Source organism: Erpetoichthys calabaricus, chromosome 17, assembly GCF_900747795.2.
Source record: "Erpetoichthys calabaricus chromosome 17, fErpCal1.3, whole genome shotgun sequence".
Classification (NCBI taxonomy): domain Eukaryota; kingdom Metazoa; phylum Chordata; class Cladistia; order Polypteriformes; family Polypteridae; genus Erpetoichthys; species Erpetoichthys calabaricus.
The window spans coordinates 93,139,501-93,158,899 of record NC_041410.2 but is presented as its reverse complement, the minus strand read 5'-3'; the positions used below and the strand labels follow the sequence as shown (position 1 = coordinate 93,158,899).

At 35.6% G+C, this 19,399-nt stretch overlaps 1 protein-coding gene across 1 annotated transcript in view; it reads right to left on the bottom strand.

The window, feature by feature from the left end:
* Positions 1 to 19,399, bottom strand: part of LOC114667772 (phosphodiesterase 4A, cAMP-specific) — a 649,415-nt gene that overhangs the window by 540,875 nt on the left and 89,141 nt on the right. The window contains 1 exon segment of the mRNA XM_028823210.2: positions 8,587 to 8,822. Coding sequence (XP_028679043.1) covers positions 8,587 to 8,822 — 236 coding nt within the window.

Here is a 19,399-nt window from a genome sequence, read left to right as displayed (position 1 = left end):
ATTTTCTAGGAATAATATCACTATTCAGTTCTTCTGTGTCAGAAAGCTGGATGACAACTGATAGGTTCCAATATGCCATTTACAAATTCTGATGGCTTCTCCGGCATGCAAATGTGAAAGTGATCTGGCTGAACTGTCAAAATTTATCTCTCATAGTACTGATGTCTCGGATTTCTCTTTGTGTGTACATCACTTTTATCTGATAGACTGAAGTTCTAGCTACTGGTTTGTACCTGGAAGGACTGAGGGAAGGCAATGGTTCATCAATAATTCTGCTGGTGACTTGTAATTTTAAGCTAGGCTGTTCCAGTATAAAAGTGTCTCTTTGGCTCTTTAGGGCCTTTTCCATCAGTGACTGCAGCCGGAACATCAAGACTATTAATTTGAAGGACATACAGATTTTATTAGTATGGATACATTCACATTTATTGACAAACCTAACCCTTTCGATACAAGTTTGGGTATGCTGGTGGTTTGCCATGTGTAAAAAGGCTGTTTTCAACCTGTTCAGCCAGGCTGTTTTCATCAAAGCGATGTTGGTGGTGCTAAGTCAAATTCAAAATATCTGTTACAATGGTCTGCTCTAACGATATAGTAATTTCATTATATGCAAGTCATTATTATTTCTTCTCAGCTTCAACAATGCCAGACCATTTAAAATGGTTTCACATAAAAAAAAAAAAAAAAAAAAAAAAAAAAAAGACGTTTTCCAGTTCTCCATGGTCTCTGCTTTCACAGTTGCCATACTGGCAAGGCTTTCATTCTTTCAGACTTGCTTGTTTGACTTTCTGCATTTTTTTTTTTTTGCAGCATTGTGTTTCTTGAGCTGTCTACTCTTCTGCTCTAGTTATTTTTAAGCAGTGCTTGTACAGTTTCAATAATATGTAAATGTCTCTCACACTTTCTCAGAGCAACAGAAGGTAGCTGCACATTTCAGATTCGCTATTTCCTTTAAATGTACCAGAAAACAAGAATTCCACATGTTGTTTGAACTTGTAGCACAACTCAAGCATTCTACTGGCGTTTCAGTCCATCTGCATTCTGTGAATTCCTTTTTTTATATGAAGGCATTTTTATAGAGGCTGCTACATCTTTCTTTTTCAATTTTTAACACTCCAATATCATGCCAATCCTTTCACTCCCCCATTATGCTTTTCTTTATTAAAATACTGATATCCTAAATAATGATATTGGGGTAAAAAAACAAAACTATTTATTGAAACTACAGAATCTGGAATACATATGTGACTCTATTATTTATATTGAACAGTTATTCATATCAACTGAACATTCATTATACAGCTGGTCATAAATTCCTGAACCCCCAAATAGCTTCCAATAGCTTATTGTAAAATTTACAGGCGAAGAATGATCTCTAATCATTCATTGATTTCTTAAGCATGTTAAATCTTGTGATTTTTTTAATGGGTCGTTGAAATTACTCCTGTCTAGACTCTTACCATGCTCTTTGTCCAATAGTTCTGTTTTGTGGAATTGATGTTTCTTTCATCCAACAGGTGGCACTATTCTGTTCAAATGGTCATCAATGTGACAACTGTGTTAATATACTGTATCTTTCCTTGACTTGCAGCATATTTAACATAACTGCTACAGTCTTAATTGTTATTAGAATTAGCTGGGCTATACATAACCTCCTAATTTAACATATTATCCAGTCAATGAGAGTGTTACTTATCTGATGATGCTTAAAACCAGTAATGGACTGTGAAAGCCTGTTACATGATCCTCTGGTTCACCCTTGGGCTTTCATGGTCTTTCCACACAGCCATCAAACTTTCCTGTAACTATTACTACCAGCATCGTCACATCAGCATTATGAAATTAATATGATTAATAAGTGCAACATTAAGAAGTGTGGCCTTCTATTGGTGCTCATGAGAAGTACAGAGATGCAGACATAATCATATATTATATATATATATATATATATATATATATATAGTATATTTGGGAGACAACTTCAGGGCTTGTTGACTGGTATTACCACTCTGAGCTGAGGGTTGGTGCGGTCGACTAATGCCTCTCCTTTCATTCTACCTGCAGATCCAGCACTCAGTGTCAGGCTGCCGAGTGATAAAATTTCTGGTTCCCATGCACCTGAACATGCTTCTTTCACCTCGCACACCTCATAACCAGGGATGATGTCATGAAGTCAGTGTAGGACTGTGCCTTCTGCAAAGAGACAGTGTTTTATAATAAAATGTGCCTTGTCCTTTTATGATCTTCAGTTTAAAGATGCAGGATCCTCAGTATTTGTCAATTTATTATTGTAACTCTAGTTTGAAAGTTTTCTAACCCAAAGATTCCGGTGGTTACACCATTTTTTGCCTGTTAGCTTAGTTTTGTTTTTACTGTATATATTTATTTGCACCATTTCTGTCACCACTTAGAGGCACTATTTTAAGCTCTCGTTGTTACGGTACAGCTTGCAATGTCAGGAGCATGTCCTCCAGAGCCATGAACCATCAATTTCAATGCAATGGGATAAAAGAGCACCTCAAATTAGTTTTCGTTTCAGAGTTTATGAATTCCTAAAACCATACTTATTGCTGGTTTGTATTAAAACTCTTTGATTGTAGTATTTCTGATCTCCCACTTTCTGACCTTTGCTTTACTTTTGAACCTCACCTCTTCTTCAGGTTTCCTATTATAAGCACAATAAAAGATGGTGGGATATAGAATAAGGCCAGTTTGACTTTTTTAAAAATTGTCACAGTGACAAGTGACAACAAATGCAGCAGCTTTTTGGGAAAGTCAACCCAGATCTCAGCCCTTCTTCTAGAAGTCACATAATTAATCATGATGTTGCATTACGTACTTGCACCCCTTGTGGCTAATATAAGAGGACACTGCACTGAGACAAAGCCATCTGAAGTTACTGAATTAAAACAAAATGTTTCTCGTCATCCATCAATCTACTACCCTTCTCAGTATGGATACTTTCATAAAGGAAAAAGTACAGCTTCAATAAAATTATTAAAATACATTGCATGACTGTGCTCTACAATGAAATGTCGTGTATACTTTGCACAGATCTTTACCCAGATCGGCTGTGGCTTTCCACTATCTTAAACTGGATAATTGTGTTAGAAAACACACAGAGGTATGGTAAAAATTAATAAAAGAAGCAATGTAAAAATTTTTATTTAACACACTGTACAAAACACTAAATAATCTCAGTATCATTCACAAGTATCTAAGTTGTTCACCTTCACAATGCAGTCACTGTTAGAGTGATAGAAGGTCATCACCTATAGTGAAAGCAATGTGGAAAGGCACAGACCTGCTGGAAATGGTGCCTGTCTAATATGTGGAACACTTACACACACTTACTGTATATTCATGTCTATTTATATAGAAATGATTTAAGGATAATTTAAGGATGCCAGGTAACACTTGTTTTTGGGATGAGGTTGAAAAACAAGAAAACCCAAAGAAAAGTCAATGCACAATAAGGAAGAGTATGGCAACTCCAAACCCAGTCTCCTGGAACAGTGAAGGAGAAGTGCTATCCAGTATGCTGTCCGTCTTACCATTATTGACATAAATAAATCTGATATACTGGCTGACCTACTGCATGTCAGCCACAGTCCCTTTATTACTTTTTGAGAAGTGCCTGAAGTGAAAACAAGAAATTCATGAAAGGATAATAAGATTTCTTAAACAAACATAATATCAATGTTATGATAAGGCAAGTCAGTACCCAAATACAGACATGATGAAAATGCAGGTGAATGACAAATACATGTAATGCGGATTGAACTTTCAAAACAATCTGCCTTTATGTTGTTTCCATGAAGCATAACACATTACTAAAATATTATAGTTAGTAAAGTGTATTCTGTTCAGTCTTTGGCTCGGACTTCTCCATGCGTTACACTGTAACCTTGTTTATTGTTTTGTATTCATGCTGCCTTCTCCATTTAAAGTTAATCAATCAATCAATACGCTATAGCCTTGAATTATGGACAATAACAGAAAGTGTTTAAACTAGCAAGAACAAAAGTCTAAAATACAGTATGATGCTATAAAATGTAGCATAACACCCATTGGTGTGTCTTTGCCTCTCTACTAAATTTTTGTCATGTCATATTCTAACCTGCTCAATGCAGACCTGAGTCCTAGCTAAATAACAAAAATGTAGTGATCTCAATAACCATTTGTTTACCATTCACTTATGTCTCGAATGCAGTATATCTTAAACAACTCTTTTGTAAAACTGAAATTTGACATGTCTAGAAAATGAACTTTTAAACCTATGCAAAGCTTAATTAAGCAGCAGAAAGTAGGAATAAAAATTCTTCCAAGTAGTTTTTTCAAGAAAACTATACCTTATAAATTGCTAATTATATAATAAAAAAACAAGTCAAGGCATTTAATAAAACTTTAAGCACTGACAGTAATCGCAAAATACTATCTTCTCAACATAGCAATAATTAAAAAATACATTCTTTACAATGGACCTTTTAGTCACCTATTTTTTGTTAATTTTATCTTCAGAAAACCAAGATAAAGTCTTGCTGAGCTTTGTTACTTTAGTCCCCTCTCTCTCTCACATATAATAAGGAGAGATCCAATTTTGCAATACGATTCCTTCTTTGCAAATTTCCTCTCTGTAATGAGATTTGACCACTTTTGCATAGAAATGTCAGTGGTACAACATTTCAAAGGCAGAAAGAAGGAATAATGAAGGGAAATGGGATTAATGGCTCAATGTGGTTCACTGCGAGATAAAATATGATGGCAAAGCTGACAGCTGTGGTGCAATAATGGACACTTGATGAAATACAGCCATATTAATGAATCATTAGTGCTCTGAGAAGCGTAGTTAATCCATTCTGTTTTCTTCTACACTACATCTTAATGATCACAACCCACAATATCAATAGAAAACATCTTCACTGTATGCATTAAAGAAAATCACTTCCCTTTAAGAAAGTGTGGCTGTTACAGAAAGTGTTTAAGTCAAAATCAAACATCCTGGCCTCCTCTTCAGCAAAAATGGACACATCTTTTCCAAATTTTGTTGAGAATGACTATGGTCATAAATGTGTTTTCCAGTTTATTATGATGGAGGTGGGATATAATTGTTAGAAAGTCAATTAAAAGAGTGATGCAAAATATTTCAACTTACCTGGTTAATACTGAATTAAATGGCAAAATAAACAATACTGCAGCTTCCTTTTTTCCCCCCTAAGTATGCTTAGTTAAGTACATGCCTACTCTGGGCACAAGGCAAGAACCAGCCTTGGGTAAAGCAGTAGACCACTGCAGAATGCAATAAACTTTACATGTGGCAACAAACGTAACATGAAAATTTTAGGGATAAAGAACCTAAGATACAGATGCTGTGATTCAGCTCACTAAACCAGAGCACTCTTTCTCAACTGACATCTGTATTCTGAAAAAGGTAAATGTCTTACATATTTATCAGATTATTACAAGAGGTCCTTATGTCCAATATCTCGTTAAATATTGGGGTTAGGGTTATGCCAATAAGCTTACAATATATGTAACCTGTTTTGATAGACATACTCAAATAAAAAAACAACATCTGCTTTATACAGGATTTAGCAACACAGAGGGGAAAAAAAAGAATGAGTGTTTGTTCCACCTATGCCCAACTAATCTTCAAGATTTGTGACATCGAATTGAGGAAGCTGTGAATTCAGTAACTAGAGACCAGTTGACTCGTGTGTGGCAAGAAACAGTCTACCGTTTTGATGTTTGTCGCGCTCCACATGGTGCTCATGTCGAGTGCATGCAACCTCAAGGACCATAGGACCAAACTTTGAATTTTCCTCTATCCACTGATGTGTGGAACGTGTTTCTGTCTTATACAGGTTGTTTGAAATAAATTTTTGAAATCTGCTCTTTCATTTTGAATATCCCTGTGTGTGTTATATATATAATATATATATAAAAAACTAAATTGGTTGATAGTAATTTTGAATTATGAATATGCAAAATTAAATTTAAAATTTCCGATGTCTCCAATTAATACTACATTAATTTGGACATAACTGAGAAATAATTTAGAATATTTCCATTCAAACACATGCTGCTTTCCATGTCCTATTACTGTATAGCTTCCTAAACTACTACTGACAGGAATGTTGACTCAAAAATCTTGCAATAGCAAATATCTGATTACCCTCATGGAGAAAATGACATAATCAAGGCTATAAATTACAAGCAACACTTCAAGGTATCAGTCATCCTCCTAATTGTCCAATACAATAGAACTTCTGAAATACTACACAAAACCTCAGGCAAATCACTTGTAACCATTTAAATACGTTACATGCAGGCACTTGATTATTTTTTTGTTGTTGTTGGGACTTGCAGTGAAGAAAAAAAAAACTTGTGGCAGCAAGGAATTATGTAAGCTGCCAGAGAAAGCGAATCTTGTTGCCCATGAACTCTCCACAACTACAATCAGGATAGAGGGATGAATAATTTAGAATTCCAATCTAAGGTGAGCTATAGACAAAAGACTCCTTTTGCAAGCGCCATGCACCTCATGCAAGCATATACATGTAGGCCATTAGGATTTCAGTTATTGGTTTTGGCGACTACTCTGTTATTTAACATCCTGATGATGCAAGTTTATTGTACTCAATTAACCTTGAAGTTACATCACATAAAAATAAACTAGAGTATTTCACACAAGTGACATGATGCATAAAAACACCCAGTCTTGTTTTAATTAATCTGCTAAATACAAACTGCACTTGTCCATCTGAACACACTGCAAGAGCACTGTGTTATGTATGCATGTCAAGGTTGTATATGTAAATGATGGATGGATGATTTGCCAAGCATGAAGCTTGCACTTATGCACAGTATACAGACATCCAACTGGTTCAGTAGCAGTTTGTATTTAAAGCAATATGGTGCTTGCATAACAATGAATGTACTGGGTGCCCAGACTTTTTGCGTTCATTAGATGTTAAAAATGCATTATGTTCAAGCCCATATCTCTATCCAGACCTTAAATTCAAACATCATATCAATTTATATTCATTTCAATGCATACATTCATAAATGGCATATGCGCTAGTGTCACTGCAAAATGAGGGGCATATTCCTATAAGGCGAAAACTGCTCTGTACAATAGGACATCTACAATCATTAAATTGGGCAGTTTGTATTATTGCAACAAAAGTACACAGTGCTACCCTATAGGTTTTTTAAGTAGCCTATTCAGATACCTATGCATACTGGAACAGGAACAGTTTATTCATTTCACATAACATATAAACAACATAATCTGACAAATGATTAGAATAAGAAAAAAACAGAAGAAGAGTTGAGCAAGTGTAAAATGATGAACAGTTTGGTTTTTTTTTTTTAATAATATTCGGCTGAAGACGACACCATCCTCACTAGTTTTTTAGTACAGGAAATCTTTGCACAGGAAGCTATATTAGAGTCTCATGCAAGGACTCTTGGACTTTATTTCTAGTAGTTGTTCTTAGTTTTGAATGAATTATTTAAATAACACATTTCCTATATAGTAACACCATTAACAAGGCAACATTACAATATGATTTGCAGTGCAAATGACTTCAGAATAGATTAACACACATCAAGTCAAAGTATATTCCGAGACAAAACATTTAATGCAGTATTGGCAGACATTGGTGGAGTCAGAAAAGAATATGATGTGCAAGTGAATTGTTCCCTCAAGAAAAGAAAATATGTACCTGCCAGACTTCAAAGAGATGCTCCATTAAATCTAAAATTCATACTATTACTCAAACATTTATTTCAAAATCAAAATTGTTCAGCTTTTCCTTTTAGCTGTTATCACAGTCAGACAAGACTACTGTATATCATTAGCAGATTATTTTCAACCAAATGTTGAGAGCAAAACAACATCAGAAGTCAGAGAACAAATCTTCAAGTTAAAACCATTAAATACAGAATTTAATATTGCTTTCCAAGGCTTCACTAATTAAGAAAATGGGTTAGAATGAAAACCTGCAGCCACAGTAGCTCTTTGTCTCTTAGGTAATGTCTTATGTTTCCAGTAAAGGGGACAACAAACTGATTGCATCTTCAGTAATGACCCAAGTTTAAGACTTTGCATACTTTTTGCATAAGACTTTGCCCATCTCTAGAAATCTATTACAAGCAAGTAATAAAAGTTAAATGTGTAAACTAAACTGTTCCTTTTAGTTGCTTGTGGATTAATCATTAGTCATGCATCTTTTAAAAAAAATAAATAAATAAAAAGTTGCTTGAGACATCAAATTTGTCCCATGGCTAAGTAAGCACAATAATTCCAACAAAAGACCATTACAATTTTTTGAAGACAAATAGTACTGCACCATAATTAAACTAAAATGTAGTGGAAATTGTACTATGCTATAATCATAATTAGTAAAAAATACCTTTATTTTTTTATTACCAATTATTTTTGCTAAAGTGGAATAAGCAAAGAATTAAGCATTTAAGAAATCTCCTTTATTTAACATATTTTTGTTTAAGTCTAATTATGCAAATAATACAAAACTGTAAACATAATTAAGGTTTTAAAAAAAATAAGCATCCCTTTACCTGTCTGAGTCACAGTTGGTGATTGCAATACGTGGAGGAATGTGCAGGGGCAGAGTTGTTGGTCTTGTCATGCTGTCAAGTATTTCAGGGGACCGGGGCCTATCTCTAGGCCTCCAAGAAGGAACCTGAAGACTTGCAGACAGCTTTCGTCTACCTCTCCGAAGGTCAGCTCCCAGTGTGCTTCCTGACGTGTAGGAGCGACTGTACCGACCTGGATCTAATGTGTCTTTACTTTTCTGCAAGACAAAAAATAGAAAAATACTTCAATATTTCTGTTTTCATCTAAACAAAAGCACTGAAAATATCTTGATAGTTATGCTGTATGTAATATATGAGGGATATAAACCATGAGAACATGTGACAATGCTAAAATATACTATCATGTCTAACTCACAACATACTTTATTATGCTATAAAGACATTATAAACATGAAAGACAAAAACTTTCACTAGTGTTTCCTTCTAGCTATGCGTTTTATATTTCTCAGTTTTGGTTGTAGCATACAAAGGTACCTGTTTTTTCTTAAAAGAGCAATGTTGGACTAAGAATTACTTTTAAACTTACTAAATCAAATACCAAAAGAGTACAAATGTAGACTCACATCTTGACATTTGTTAAAAAAACGTAATTCTTCGATTACAAAAGGAAGAATGTTTATGTACAATGTGAGGGCACCCACAACATCAAAAGTATCATCACCACTGGTTTAACATAAATCACCCCCACATCTTTATTTTCTCCATTCTTTGCAATACTGATCATCATCTGGGGTGAGACACAGTCTTCTCAAGCGCAGTCCATATAGACCTTCAGCTTTTATTAAATTTACTATAATTTCAAAGCTACACATACCTATTTGTACTGAGATTATAATTGAAAACCTAAATGTTCAAACTTTAACTTAAAAAAAATATTCAATCTGCAAATGCAGTTGGCTTGAGTGACGGCAGTTCTGAAACAGGCCGGGAGGTGGCAGAGGGCACTGACTCTTTTCCTCTCTTCCCTGTAGACCATTCCTGGGAGATCCCATCTGCCTCTCTTGACATCACTTCCGGGACCGAACCAATGGAAGGAGACCTTACTGGCTCCGGCCTCTGATGTCACGTCCGGGCTCGAACCAATGGCTAACGAATATGGGCCCGATCCTTATGACCTCACTTCCTATCTTCCCCTTTAAAAGCATTCCCCTTTCCCCTGTTTGTCAGTCTTGTTTTGGACTCAGTTGTGTGCACATCAGTGCTGTCATTGAATAAGAAAACGACTTTGCAGCCAGGATACCAGAATATATACGGGTGGCTGCCACAAACCTTTTTCTGTGTATGTCTCAGTTTTGTGACAATATGTACTTATCTAATATTGTTACTAATAAACTAATTACCTTTAACCATTCATTCATCTAGAGGCACTGTTGTGAAATATTAAAAACTACAGTACAGTGTGAAAGACTCAATAAAAGTAGTATTACTGATACTGTCCAAGTCAGTAGTATGCTGTAGCCTCACAAGGACATGGGGGAAGACAACCAGTCTTGTTCTTCTGTGGTGGGAAGATTATGAAAAAGCACCTGGTGCTGCTAAAGGGTATGCCATGCCAGATTTTTGATCAATACCAGGTAACCTGGAACTCTTGCTATGGGTTACCAGCTTTGTGCTTGGAGATTAGAGGCAGCTGTTGAACAAGGGCTCAGCTGGAGTAGGGAAAGGCCACAGGTGCGAAAAGCAGATTGATTTGTGGAGATGGTGAACAGGGAAGAGGAAACTGTACTGAATAACTAGGCCAGTCAACCCACAGGGTAAATGGGGATGGTTTGGTGTTTTGCAATGCCCAGAAGGCTTAGGTTTTGTTATTTTATGCTATTTTGTATTCAACTTTTTGCCCTGCTAGAATTATTCCTTTGTTTGTAATTACATTTCTCTATTTTTGGTTATATTTTGGGTTTGATGTTAGTCTGTTAGGATTCATCACATCCCGGTCATTGCCTCTTCCAGCTTTTGCCAACGGGCAAGAGATACAGAGTAATGAAAACCAGGACAAACCGCCTTAAAAACAGCTTTTATCCAAAAGCAATCATAGCCCGGAACTCAAAATAAAACAATGTGCAATATAGACCTTAAGTCAACCAGTGCAATTTCTACATTTAACCAGTGCAATTTGTATATATAACAAGTGCAGTTTGTATATTTTGTAAAGTAAAGTACTTTTATTACTATTCGGTTTGTTATTATTTTCTCTCTTCTTGTCGTTTTAACTCTTATGCCTCACACTGAATCGACTGCACCTTCAATTTCGTTGTTCCTTTGTAAAAGTGACAATGACAATAAAGATCTATCTATCTATCAATCAATCTATCTTAACATGTGACGCATATATCTCAAAAAATGTGAACTAGTGAATTCAGAAAGAGTTCCTGTTATGAATCTGTATAAAAATGAAAAGCAAGCCATATGAAGAATAAATGTTCAAACTCATTATACTGAACTATGAATTAAAAACACTTGTAGTATAAACACTTAATAAAGGCTACAAACAAGTGAAAATCTAATTACTGTATACAGACAGTAATCAGGACACCTAGACTATTAAATAAAGCCTCTTTAAACTAAGACTGATTACAGTCATTTCAAACATACCATATTGAACTCTGAACTCTAAATCGTATTTTAAGCAAACTCTTTTGTAGAAATATTTGCATCCCTTAAGTGACTGCTGTGTGTGGATTTAACACATTATGTTTACTGATATTGATCTGTAATCCATATGAATCTTTTAGAATCATAAAAGCGGACTGCTAGACATTTTTTGGAATTTATTAGCCTGGGGTAATTAGGGTTAGAATAGACATCAGCCTGGGAAACACTGACAGGGTGCTATAAAGCAGCTATATTAAAGTACAAATACATTTCCAGTATACAGACATATTTTACTCATATACTGCTGCCCTTTTGCAAAATGTTTTTGATTTTAAATACTTCGGTTACAATAACTCGTCATGATGTACCAATATAATGTGTTTGGATATTGTGTAAATGAGATAATAAGCATTATATTCAAATAGCCTTTATGTCTAAAATTTACATTACTGTGGTTTCCTGCAAAAACATATCAGCATCATTTTACTAATTCTTTGCAAGGAAAAATCACTACAGATTATAAATATAAAACCACAAAGAGACTTGCTGCATTTGACTTAAATTTGGAAGAGCCACAGGCAACTGGCTGGCAAAACACATTACAATTATTAATTAAATTAAGGCTAAAACATAGTACTCTGCCCCTCAACCCCTTCCCCCACACTCGAGAGACTGGAAAGTGTGATTTTTATTATGTAAAGTGACTATTCTAGTTGTACTTAAAGTAAAACCATGTCATTCCAGAATCAAAATAGAAGACACTATCAGTTGGTCTTTGAAAGGAAAATTAATGCAGACAAAATAAAATGACCCTATGGCAAATTAAATTGATCTTCCTTAATCGTCAAGTGACCCAGGGTTTTCTGTTTTGCATATATTTTAATTTGTTAACACAAGCGCATGTTTTCAGTCTGTGTATTTAAAACAGCCATGCATATTAATGTTGACAAAGGTGGTATGGTGGCACGGTGATTATTCTGTTGCCTCACAGATTTAGTACCCTTGGTTTGAATACTGTCTGATCTCTATCTGGGTAGAGTCTGTAAATTCTACCTGTGTCCATGCAGGTTTTTTTTTTTTTTAGGGTCTCAAGTTTTCCTCCCACATCTCTAAGACACACGCCTTTAGCTGATTCCAGAAAGCAAAACTGACTGGTGGGTGTCTGCAAGGTTAGGCTCTTTGATGGACTTGGGTTCTTAAGCATGATGCTGCTAAGATAGGCTGCAGACCAATAACCTTAAACTAAATTGAGCGGGTCTGGGAGCTTCATTTTAATCTTACAAAACAGATCAACTAATAAACCTTTGATGAAACAATTTTCTTTCATTGTGATACTATGTTTATATTTAGTACAAATTTTTTTTTTTTTTTTTTTTTTTTTTTTTTTTTACAAAACTTGACAGTTCTTTAATGAAAACACAAGGTGACATCATAAATTTCAAAGTTGAAGTGAAGAGAGATTTCAGTCTAGCAAGTCTATCAAAAAAAAAAAATCACGGTTCATGTGTATGAATAAATATGATGAAATAAAAAGAAAACATTCAGAAACTTCTGTTCCCTTCTCTCTTGTACAGGTTACTTTGAATGGACCATCAAGGACTTTTGGAATCAAAAACAATAACACACCAAAAGTTCCAGTCCTCTGGTCCTTTTTCCCTTTAGCTTCTTTCAAGTTGCTCCAGGGAATGAAGGAAAGGAAAGAATAATGAATTTAAATAAGACAAATGTCCAGCTCACCACATTGGTCCCCACTTCTCCGTGGTCCAAGAGTAAGTGCATCCCCTTCCTTTTCTTTCTCAGGCTGCTCAGTAGTACTGGGGTTCCCATTCCACTAGCACTTGCAGGCAAAGATAAATTACCCCTGACTGCAGAATGTAGCTTAGCTAATCATGGCTCGAGCTAAACCTTTAACCCCACCCATAATGCACAGGTGCCACGCCCCATTTCACTCGCTGGTAATATCAGTTGTCAGGCTACTAATAGCCTGACTAATACAGTTACTGGTTACAGTATGTTCAAGATTATTGTTGTGGGTGAGCTATCTTATACCAATATTGGCAACTGTCAAATAATTCAAGTTACATAAACAATAAGTTTTCATCATTTCCTTGCAGTTCGCATCTTTCCTGTCTTGCGTGGAGTTCGTCAGATCCCAAACACATGACATTTTATAATATTTTTATTTTATTAATTTTCATTGTAATCATTCCATACAAACAGATCAATTTATAACCCAACAAATTTGAAAACAAATCTAACCCCACCCCTGAGAAGGAGAGCTTAGCTAAAGGAAAATTTCTTTAAGCTTTTTAATAAGGCAACATTAGACAAAAGAAGGGGAGAAGTAAATATCTATATAAATAAGAGATGGAGAAGGGAGTTAAATGCAATAATAGTTAATTCTCCTATTCTAAAATAATATTGATTAAATCCTGCCAAGTTTTGAAAAAATTTTGTACAGATCCTCTAACTGAAAATTTGATTTTTTCCAATTTCAAATAATATAAAACATCGGTTTCCCACTGACTTATAAGAGGAGAATTAGGATTCTTCCAATTTAACAAAATAAGTCTGCGTGCCAAGAGTGTAGTGAATGCAATCACCGTTTGCTTGTCCTTCTCCAATTCAAGTCCATCTGGAAGGACACCAAACACAGCTGTTAGTGAGTTAGGAGGGATTGTGACCCCAAGGCTGTCTGAAAGGCACTTAAAAATTTTTGTCCAAAATGATGTTAGTTTGGTGCAGGCCCAGAACATGTGACCCAGTGAGGCAGGAGCTTGGTTGCAGCGCTCGCAGGTCGGATCCTGGCCTGGAAACATTTTGGACAGTTTTAAGCGAGACAGATGAGCTCGATATATAATTTTTAGTTGAATAATTCTATGCTTTGCGCATATAGAACTCGAGTGAATTCTCTGCTTTGCTACCTTCCACTCCTTTTCTGATATATTGATTAAGAGATCTTCTTCCCAATGTCCTCTTGGATCTTTGAAAGGTAGGGACTCTAATAATATTTTATATATTGCGGAAATAGTGTTCGTTTCCTCGGAATTGAGCAGTATTTTTTCCAGCATTGTGGAGGGTGCAAGGTGGGGGAAATCGGGCAATTTCTGTTTAACAAAATTTCTAATTTGAAGATAGTAAAAGAAATGTGTAGCTGGGAGGTTAAATTTTGAACGTAATTGTTCAAAAGATGTAAATATGTTGTCTATATAAAGATCTCTGAGCATTTTAATCCCAAAACTTTTCCAGGTATTAAAAACTGGATATACTTGCGAAGGTTGAAAGAGGTGGTTCCCTTGCAGAGGTGCCACTGATAAAAGATTTTCCATCTTAAAATGCTTCCTAATTTGGTTCCATATTCTGAGTGAGTAAAGCACAATTGGGTTATTAGTATATTTGCGATAACTTTCATTTATTGTAGAGCAGAGCAGGGAATATAAAGAAGTACTACAGGATTTTACTTCTATTGCAGACCAAGCCTGGGTATGTTCATTTATTTGTGTCCAGGTTTTTATGGCTTGTATGTTTGCTGCCCAGTAATAAAACTGAAAATTAGGTAAAGCCATGCCACCTTCTGCCTGAGGTCTTTGTAGGGTCGCTCTTCGGATACGTGGGTGTTTTGAGTTCCAAATGAATGAGGTTATTATTGAATCTGTTTAAAAAACGATTTATTGATATATATTGAAATGTTTTGAAATAAAAAGAGAAGTTTAGGAAGGATATTCATCTTAACGATGTTAATTCTTCCGGCTAGAGTGAGATGAAGGGTTGACCATCTATGCAAGTCTTGCTTAATTGTTTCCATACAGACGCCAAAATTTTGTTGATAAAGAGCTTTATGTTTACTTGTGATATTTACCCCTAGGTATTTAAACTGATCTGCTATGGTAAAAGGTAGGGTGTCTAATTTATTATTATATGCTTGTGAGTTCACTGGAAAGAGTATACTTTTATTCAGATTAATTCTAAGACCAGATATCTTTTGAAATTCTGTTAGTGCTGTTAAAACAGCAGGGACAGTGTTTTCTGGGTCCGATATATATAAGACCATATCATCTGCATATAGAGAAATTTTCTGTTCCAGTCCTTCTCTGACAATCCCCTTTATCTGATAAGAATTTCGGCAGTGAACTGCCAGTGGTTCAATAGCGATTGCAAACAACAGTGGCGACAAGGGACATCCTTGTCTGGTACCACGTTCTAGTTTAAAGTAGTCTGAGCAAATTTTATTAATACAAACTGAAGCTTCTGGACTGGTATACAGTAGTTTAATCCAAGCACAAATATTCGGGCCGAACCCAAATTTCTCCAATGCAGTGAAAAGGTAATTCCATTCGATCATGTCAAATGCCTTTTCTGCGTCTAATGATAGTAATATCTCTGGGGTGTTTGATTTTGCTGGTGAATATATAACATTAAACAAGCGTCGGAGATTTGAAGATAGATGTCGGCCTTTAATAAATCCAGTTTGATCTTGTGATATTACCGAGGGCAGCACTTTCTCCATCCTTCTAGCTAGGATTTTTGAGAGTATCTTAACATCATTATTCAGGAGTGAAATTGGTCTATATGATGCACATTGTAACAAGTCCTTATTTTGTTTAGGAAAGACGGTGATTAATGCTTGTCGAAATGTTTGAGGTAGTATTTGGTGGTCTTTAGCTTCTGTAAATGTTACCAATAAGAGTGGAGCTAGCTGAGTGGAGAATTTCTTTTTTTTTTTTTTTTTTTTTTTATTAATATTTTTATTTTATTAATTTTCATTGTAATCATTCCATACAAACAGATCAATTTATAACCCAACAAATTTGAAGACAAATCAAACCCCACCCCTGAGAAGGAGAGCTTAGCTAAAGGAAAATTGCTTTAAGCTTTTTAATAAGGCAACATTAGACAAAAGAAGGGGAGAAGTAAATATCTATATAAATAAGAGATGGAGAAGGGAGTTAAATGCAATAATAGTTAATTCTCTTATTCTAAAATAATATTGATTAAATCCTGCCAAGTTTTGAAAAAATTTTGTACAGATCCTTTAACTGAAAATTTGATTTTTTCCAATTTCAAATAATATAAAACATCAGTTTCCCACTGACTTATAAGAGGAGAATTAGGATTCTTCCAATTTAACAAAATAAGTCTGCGTGCCAAGAGTGTAGTGAATGCAATCACCGTTTGTTTGTCCTTCTCCAATTCAAGTCCATCTGGAAGGACACCAAACACAGCTGTTAATGGGTTAGGAGGGATTGTGATACTAAGGCTGTCTGAGAGGCACTTAAAAATTTTTGTCCAAAATGATGTTAGTTTGGTGCAGGCCCAGAACATGTGACCCAGTGAGGCAGGAGCTTGGTTGCAGCGCTCGCAGGTTGGATCCTGGCCTGGAAACATTTTGGACAGTTTTAAGCGAGACAGATGAGCTCGATATATAATTTTTAGTTGAATAATTCTATGCTTTGCGCATATAGAACTCGAGTGAATTCTCTGCTTTGCTACCTTCCACTCCTTTTCTGATATATTGATTAAGAGATCTTCTTCCCAATGTCCTCTTGGATCTTTGAAAGGTAGGGACTCTAATAAGATTTTATATATTGCGGAAATAGTGTTTGTTTCCTCGGAATTGAGCAGTATTTTTTCCAGCATTGTGGAGGGTGCAAGGTGGGGGAAATCGGGCAATTTCTGTTTAACAAAATTTCTAATTTGAAGATAGTAAAAGAAATGTGTAGCTGGGAGGTTAAATTTTGAACATAATTGTTCAAAAGATGTAAATATGTTGTCTATATAAAGATCTCTGAGCATTTTAATCCCAAAACTTTTCCAGGTATTAAAAACTGGATATACTTGCGAAGGTTGAAAGAGGTGGTTCCCTTGCAGAGGTGCCACTGATAAAAGATTTTCCATCTTAAAATGCTTCCTAATTTGGTTCCATATTCTGAGTGAGTAAAGCACAATTGGGTTATTAGTATATTTGCGATAACTTTCATTTATTGGAGAGCAGAGCAGGGAATATAAAGAAGTACTACAGGATTTTACTTCTATTGCAGACCAAGCCTGTGTATGTGCATTTATTTGTGTCCAGGTTTTTATGGCTTGTATGTTTGCTGCCCAGTAATAAAACTGAAAATTAGGTAAAGCCATGCCACCTTCTGCCTGAGGTCTTTGTAGGGTCGCTCTTCGGATACGTGGGTGTTTTGAGTTCCAAATGAATGAGGTTATTATTGAATCTAACTGTTTAAAAAAACGATTTATTGATATATATTGAAATGTTTTGAAATAAAAAGAGAAGTTTAGGAAGGATATTCATCTTAACGATGTTAATTCTTCCGGCTAGAGTGAGATGAAGGGTTGACCATCTATGCAAGTCTTGCTTAATTTTTTCCATACAGACGCCAAAATTTTGTTGATAAAGAGCTTTATGTTTACTTGTGATATTTACCCCTAGGTATTTAAACTGATCTGCTATGGTAAAAGGTAGGGTGTCTAATTTATTATTATATGCTTGTGAGTTCACTGGAAAGAGTATACTTTTATTCAGATTAATTCTAAGACCAGATATCTTTTGAAATTCTGTTAGTGCTGTTAAAACAGCAGGGACAGTGTTTTCTGGGTCCGATATATATAAGACCATATCATCTGCATATAGAGAAATTTTCTGTTCCAGTCCTTCTCTGACAATCCCCTTTATCTGATAAGAATTGAGGTAGTATTTGGTGGTCTTTAGCTTCTGTAAATGTTACCAATAAGAGTGGAGCTAGCTGAGTGGAGAATTTCTTATAAAACTCTACGGGGTAACCATCAGGGCCTGATGATTTCCCGCTTTGTAGTGACTTTATAGCGTCTAGTAATTCTGTTAGCGTTAGAGGTTTATCTAGTTCCTCAGCACTTAAAGCATCTATTTGTGGTATTTGTGAATTATCCAGAAATGCATTAGATTGCGTACAAATTTAAAAATATTTTCAAACGTCACATATTTTCTGGACTTTCTTGCATTATACCTTTTCCACCTGCATCTATGAACCTGTTAATTTTAGATGGCTTGGGGGATTGAAATACCAGATGGATAGATATCAAACTTTAAACATCCTTTTATATTTTTAATATGCCACAGCACCCTCAGCCAAAGCAGGAACAAGCTCTGGATGAGATTCTAATACATTTTAGGGGCTTTATTTGTGAATGTTCTCTATGTCATTTCCATGAATATAGGTCCTCAACCTTCTGATATACTGCTTTGTTGGATTAAATGTTCTGAGTGCAATGTACTCCTAGTTACGGTTTCAAGCAATGACTAGTTTTCTGGAAATTATATTTCTTGTTCTATACATTGCAGTGAAATAGTTCCCACTTTGTTTGTAGGATCACTGAATTAATTAATGACTGATCTATCCATCCATTTTCCAACCCGCTGAATCCGAACACAGGGTCACGGGGGTCTGCTGGAGCCATTCCCAGCCAACACAGGGCACAAGGCAGGAACCAATCCCGGGCAGGGTGCCAACCCACCGCAGGACACACACAAACACACCAAGCACACACTAGGGCCAATTTAGAATCGCCAATCCACCTAACCTGCATGTCTTTGGACTGTGGGAGGAAACCAGAGCGCCCGGAGGAAACCCACGCAGACACGGGGAGAAGATGCAAACTCCACGCAGGGAGGACCCGGGAAGTGAACCCGGGTCTCCTAACTGCGAGGCAGCAGCGCTACCACTGCGCCACCGTGCCGCCTGATGACTGATTATTGACTTTTTCTTATGCTCACTAACAGGTTGATTATACATAATAAATGTAATTTACTACACATAAGTACATAATTATTTCCAACAATTTCTCTTTTACAGTGACTTCTATCAGCAGTTTTCCAAGGGGTAAATCAAAGCAGTGTCATGGTGGTACCATTAAGGGTCTGTCAGAGTCTGTGGAATACTAAAATACACACCCTTTTGTCTGTCTTCCAATATGGACTTCTAAGTAACTTATTCCCCAAAGTTCTTTCAGCAGCTTCTTGCTATTATATTTTAATATGGGCCTAGAATAGACATAATATACCGTAAAAGAAAAAAACTTTGGATTATTCATTCATGATGTTTTTGGGATTAAATTTTAATTTGGTTAAGCAAAACACAAGATAGGAAAAAAAAAACAAATACAACAAGTGTAAAAAGGAGGATGAATTAAAAAAAGAAGA